General features: G+C 45.4%; 1 protein-coding gene across 2 annotated transcripts in view; it reads left to right on the forward strand.

The window, feature by feature from the left end:
• SLC9A9 (solute carrier family 9 member A9) overlaps nt 1-5,530 on the forward strand; it is a 669,138-nt gene extending 663,608 nt beyond the window's left edge. For both annotated transcript variants that reach the window (XM_061419306.1, XM_061419316.1), the window contains exons 15-16: nt 2,451-2,556; nt 3,866-5,530. In XM_061419306.1, the coding sequence (XP_061275290.1) occupies nt 2,451-2,556; nt 3,866-4,081 (322 nt within the window). In that variant the 3' untranslated portion in view covers nt 4,082-5,530. The remainder of the gene's footprint in view (nt 1-2,450; nt 2,557-3,865) is intronic.
• Nucleotides 5,531-6,703: the final 1,173 nt, after the last annotated feature.

The following is a 6,703-nucleotide window of genomic DNA, read 5'->3' on the forward strand; positions in this document are numbered from 1 at the left end:
GAAAGCCACAAAGTAAGTGATTAAGTGTTAGCTCCAATAATAAGACTCAGAGAGTTAAAGAGATACCTCATGGAGGGCAAGAGGAGAAGGGGACAACAGAGGATCCAGAGATGGTGGGATGGTATCACTGACTCCAATGGACATGAGTTTGAGCAAATGGGAGATAGTGAAGAATGCGAAAGCCTGGCATGCCACAGTCCATGGGGTCACAAAGAGTCGGACACAACTGAGCCACTGAGCAATGACATCAAGATGAAAAGAAGAAAATGTTCATTATGCAATTTTAAATTTGTGTTTTCCTTTGGTGACATGGTTTTGGAATTTTGATTTTTCAGTATATTGAGAATCTCAAACAATGGAAGTTTCCCAGGCCTCTCCTAAACTTAGAACCTTGACAAACCCCATTTTTACTTACACAGTCTCGCTAAAAGTGTTGCTTATTTGCTGTCACTTTTCCTTCTGGAAATAAAATTGGCTGGATTTTCTTTGATTTATGTGCTGTGCTTGCTAAGTCACTTCAGTTGTGTCCAACTCTTGCAATCCCATGGACTGTAGCTCCTCTGTAGAACCCCAGGCTCCTCTGCCCATGGGATTCTGCAAGCAAGAATACTGGAGTGGGTTGTCATTTCCTTCTCCAGGGGATCTTCCTGACCCAGGGACCGAACCTGCGTCTCTTGTGTCTCCTGCATTGGCAGGTGGGTTATTTACTACTAGCGCCACCTGGGAATCTGTCACTTTTCCATCTGGAAATAAAATTGGCTGAATTTTCCTTGACTTACATTCCACTTATATGTTTGTGTGTGTGTATATGTGTGTGTGTGTGTATCCTCCATCTCAGCTCCCTATTAAAAAAAAGTTTTTCCCCTGACTTTTGCACACCATAAAGCCTATTTAGACCACATGCTCCTGCCTAAGCGGATCCACAGCTCACCAGCAGGGGTGTGGTCTGTGAGCTTTTCTCAATGAAGAACCAACTTGTCACATACTCAATCCCACCCTGAGAAATTCCCTTCTGCTAGCATATGATGTTTGTGGATGCAGATAGCAAAGGGAGCCTCTGGATTACTTAAAATCATCATATATTTAGGCCTCAATGCCTTCATCCATAAAATGAAGGAAATAACACTCTGTAATAAAAATTAATGGAAGATCATCAAGAGCTTTCCAGAGTTGTAGATAGACTTGCAAGATGTGACAGGCAATGCCAGGCGCTGAACTTTTATATCTTCCCCATCCTTAACTGAGCACAACAGCTGAGCATCTGAAAGGAGTCATCAAGTTTTCTGCTCATAGTTGCAATCACAGACCCTCTTAAGTATCTCTTCAATCGCTCTCCTCACATCGTAACTAGGCTGTGTTCATGAGCCTCTCCTGCTTTGTCCCCACTGTGGGGGTGAATGATTCAAAGCCAGAGGCCAGTAGATTCCTGGCCTCCGCCAGCCGCATGCCCCTCTGTCCCACACACTCAGGGCATCCTGGAATGATGGAGTGGTGTCATCCACCCGTGGATGGGCTCCAGTAGAGCCTCCACCAAGGTCTTCTCTTGAGTGCCTGGGGGTGAGTGTGCATCTTCATGAACCAACATTAAATGCTTTTTTTCCCCCTCTCCCTATTTATTATAGCATTTCAGAAAGTTGACGAGGTGAACTATTCTCCAGCAGAGGAAATAATACAAAGCTTGAAAGTTGTTTCTGATGGAATGGTGAAATAATTTCATTACCTTTCTGGGAGGGAAAAAAAAAAGGCAACATGAGGCGGCAGCCTCTAGGGATTTCATTATTGCTAGATTGGAGGGAAACCTAAAGGCTTTAGATAAATAGGTTTTTCTTTTAACTCGTTAGAGCACTTTGGGACGAAGAGAGGAGAAAGACAGGTATTAGACAGTAGAATAAACCTAGCTCCAGCTTATTTACATAATTTTGTATGGCAATGCATTGATGTATGAAGTATAAAGTGACTGTGTTGAATAGTGAAAATAACTATTTTGGCAAAATCTGTGTTTACTACCCAGTTCTCAAATGAGGAAATGTTTTATGAAATGCCTCTTGCTTTTTTGTGTGAAAATTACTAGTGGTTTAAGCTGTGTGTGCAGTTTTAGGAAAACACAATCTTTTATGCTATTATTTCAAATATTTATTAAGAATATATTCTCTAAGCAGAGGAGACATTGAGTAGGAGAGGCGAGGAGAAGAGGACCACTTACACCTCTCTGACATTGGCTGGTTCGGGTGTCATTTCCCCATGAGTAAAGACTACCAGGAGGGCTGGGAAAGTGTGGGGATCAAAGAACATAAATAGCAAATTTGTGCAGGCCACATTACTTCCTCAGTGAGAGGGTAGGGGATTTGAAGGTAAAAATAACTATCTTTCACTGCATGCAAAGTTTTGTGCTATGTGAGAAACTCAGTCCTGACTTCCTCTTGGCAAGTATTCCTTAACAGGCCTCACAGATACCTGAAACCAATTCTAACCCACTCTGGTCCTCCACTGACCACCACGTTACCTGAATGGTGTGGCCCAATTTCCCGACTGCTCACCAGTCCTCAGGCCTATGGGGTGAGTAAACATCTCGTGAGGGACAGGCTTGGTGAATACTGATAAAACCCAGAACCTTGGGGCTATTTCTTCCCTCCTTGAGGAGGAAGCATACAGTTCTTAAAATTCACTGCACCAAGAAGCTTCTCTCTTTTCTTTTCCATTGCTGCTGATGTGGGCTCATTCTTCTTTTCATAAATGCAATTTTTTACTGTCACCAATATTTTTAACCATAAAATGAATTTAGAAAAATATAGACTAAGTAATGTGAACTCACAAACTGCTGTTTTGAGGCTTTGAATATCAGGCCAGGTGCCTTATAGCTGAAGGGAGTAGAATAAAAAAAAATGCTGAGAAGCAATTAGACTCCCTCCCAGTACATCAGAGTGTCAGAGATGGGAGAGGAGCAGAATCTTGGAGTTTGTGACACCCTTGGAGGTGGCCGACCCCATGTCTAAACAGAGAAAAGTCATCTCAGATCTCAGATGTGCTCAAAACACAACAGCCTGAGCCGGCGATTCTCAAAGTGTGTCCTTGGACCAGCAGTTTCAGCCTCACTTGGAAATTTGTTTTAAACAAAGATTCTCAGGCCCCACCTCAGAATAGTATCTGGGCTTCAAGGAGTGATTCCAGTACAGGCTGAAGTTCGAAACCACTGACCTAAGATCACCTAACCAGGGCTCATTCTACAGGGAATTCTGTGATGTCTTCCCAAAGCCAATGAAAGAAAACTTGAGATTTTAATTCCTTTTCTGCAAGGGGAGGACAACTTAATTGGCCAGATCTAGTTGGTTTCCACCATTACCCACCATGGAAACTTCCAACCACTTTTAGCCTTGGGATACTCATCCCATTTGAAACTTTTCAAAGAAAATATAGCAGACATTGAGTTAAAATATTAAAACCAATACTGGTGCATTCCAAAACCAATATTGGGAATCATTCTGTACTCTGAGGTCAAACGATTCTAAAAACTCCTCTCATCCAGGTTAGATACCCATTCAAAACATCGATAGCATTTTATTCTAACTCCTCTTTAGCATTTTATTTAACCCACAGACATGCTCAATTGGCACACGTTCTCTTACTGATGAGACTTGGAGACTTCTTATGATTGTGTGATGATGTCCATCTTCAAGGTCATCTTAGAAATGTTTCACAACTCCTGCAGACATGGAAAAGGTTATATGCGGCATACCAGAAACTTCAGCCAAGTCAAGACAGGACAGTGTAAAAACGAAAATGAACATCCTGTTCTCCTATACTGCAGGACTGCCATTGTCTTCTGCTTTTATCAAGTGAACTCTCTCTCTTTCTCTCCAAAATCTAGGAACATCTCAAAGAGGATGATGAATGCATCGTAAACCAGGACGAGCTTGCCATGAATTACCAGGAGCAAGGCACCTCACCCTGCAACCCTCCCAGGGAGGACCAGAAAGCTTCACCCCAGACTCCAAGCAAGGAAAACATTTACGAGGGGGACCTTGGCCTGGGAAGCTATGAACTCAAGCTTGAGAAAACTCCTAGTCAATCCCAGATGAACTGATGGGCGTGAACAGCGCAGACATGATCACAGGTCATGCAGGGCTCACTGAGGAATATAAGCCAAGCTGATGAGGCCAAGTGCATGGAAAGAGGCTGGAAAGTATATGAAGGGCAGAAAGGAGAGATTCAAAACATACATCCTCTGGTGCCCACAGAAATGAGAATTTATTATCATCCCTCTATATTAGGCAACTGATTTAAGTTTTAGACAGTGCCATTTTTATTAATGAATTGGGGAAGGTGGGGGGGTGGGGGGTGTGGGGATAGGAGACAGGTGGCTAGTTGCTGGAAGGATGAAACAGTTGTTCTTGTGTCTGCAAGGTATTTCTTTCTGTGTACAGCTCTCCTGACCCTTCCCTCAGATTTGAGATTCTATTCCCTCATTAGGGAGAGGTTTAAAACTCTGTTTAAAAAGAGTTTCTGAGCTTAAACGCGTGGCTCCTAAGCTGAAGGGAATACCCATGTATTCAGGAAGTGACACGTTTTCATGTTTAGAACCTAGGGTCCCACTCGCTCCTAGTGATCCAGGGCTATTTGTGCAGATAAGTGCTCCACACCACTGCTGATGGCCTTGGTGCGTGGGGACCCCTGTCCTCCTGGGCATCATCTTCAAGCGGCTCCTGCCGCTACTTGAAGGGGTGGGTTCCTGATAGCTGGGAAGCACTCCGCACTAAACGCAATGCCGCTTTCCACCTTGGCGGGACCCCTTCCAGGGACAGTGGGGTTCTCTTCCCCGCACCAGGTTTCAGCTTTCCTATCCTTGCTTGCATTCGAGTCACTTCCTGGCTCTGTGGCAGGTCCTTCTGTCTGTGGGGCGATGAGATCCCATAGCCCAGGCTCCTCTCCAGTTATAGTTCCACCTGAGAACAGCCGCGCGGTGCGGGAGCTAGAAGAGCAGGACTGCGCATGCGCAGAGCCCCCCCACCCGGCCCCCGCCCTCACCCCCAGCAGCGCCAAGGACACAGCATCAGCACCCTCCTCACAAGACGTGGCTCGTGGCCCGTGACGGAGAGACCAACACAACAGCTTTTAATTCAGCTGCACGACCTGTGCCTTTATGCCATTAAGATACCTCAAACCCAGCTTCTCTTGAAATAACAGATGTTCATATCAGACCCCAAAAAGGTCAGCCCAAAAAGGGCAGCCCGAGTCATAGGTGCCCAGGTTCTGAAGAGTCTGCATCTGAGGGTGAGCATCTTCGTGGGGCCCAAAGCTTGAAAGTAACATATGCTTTGCTGACGAGTCTTTAGGCTTTCGACACGAACCATGGAGGTGCCGGGTACGCCGCTATGCACAGCAATCCTCTTGCTTTCTAAACGGTAGAATCCAGGGCACAAATTATTTTCTACTCAGCTAAGTATATCCTGGTCATTCCAGATAAATATGGCAAGCGGTAGAGCATGAAGTTTTCTAATTTGACTTAATCCTAATAAAACTTTGTTATAAAGTACGATTGTGTTCCCTAGTACATTATTTTAAAACGTCCTTTACTGTCCTGGGACTTACCTTGTAGCTCAGTCGGTTTACCGACTGCAATGCAAGAGACCCAGGTTTGATTCCTGGATCTCCAGGGAACATCCCCTGGAGAAAGAAATGGAAATCCACTCTAGTATTCTTGCCTGGAGAATCCCCATGGAGAGAGGAGCCTGGCCCGCTACAGTCCATGGGGTCATAAGAGCCGGCCACGACTTAGTGACTAAACCACCATCTACTGTCCTTGCTAATTGGCAGTGCTAAGCCCTTACTCTTGAAGTGCCAGGTAAAAGGTGATGCAAGGGAGATGCAGGCATCCTCTGGCCAGGAAGAGTCATGGGAGTTTCTGGCCGAGTCAGTGATGCATGCAGAGAGCAAGAGGCTGGGAGGACATAAGGGAAGGTGGAATCAGACAGAGGAGAGCACCTCCTCCTTTCACAGGACAGGGGACCAGAAACCAAAAAGAGCTCCAAAAATAGGGGAGGAGGGACTAGAGGAGAAAGGACCAAAGGAAGGGCAAAAGAGAAAGGTTCATCTTAACTTCTGCCTTTATCATGTGAAAGGAAGGGACGGGAACTCATATTTTGTTTCTTTCCTTTTGCACGGAAAAAGACACACCAAGGAAAGAGAAGATCCCCCTGAAACAGACAAATGTGAGTGGGGGCAGAAGTGGAAAGGAGGGAGAGAAATATGACATGCTGGATAAAAATGAGGTGGGGTGAAGAGGGAAAGATACACAGTCTAACCCAGCACCAACTTGCTAAGATGGCAGAGTAAAAATAGCCTCCTAGCCACAGGCAAAGCTCTCTTCTGCTTGGAAAAAGAATCTTTTTTCCAGCTAAACATCCTGAACCGTTACCCACAGGAGATTGTGCATGTGTGCTCAGTCGTGTCTGACTCTTTGCAACCCCATGGACTGTAGCCCCACCAGGCTCCTCTGACCATGGAATTTCCCATGTAAGAATACTGGAGTGGGTTGCCATTTCCTTCTCCAGGGGATCTTCCCAACCCAGGGATTGAACCTGTGTCTCCTGCATTGGCAGGCAGATTCTTTACCTACTGTGCCACCTGGGAAGCCCCACAAGAAGATTGAGGGCTTCTTAATCTGGGTTGGACCACTTATCCCAGTGACTCCAGGTAGGTATGATAT

Source organism: Bos javanicus, chromosome 1 (assembly GCF_032452875.1).
Source record: "Bos javanicus breed banteng chromosome 1, ARS-OSU_banteng_1.0, whole genome shotgun sequence".
In the NCBI taxonomy this organism is placed as follows: Eukaryota; Metazoa; Chordata; class Mammalia; order Artiodactyla; family Bovidae; genus Bos; species Bos javanicus.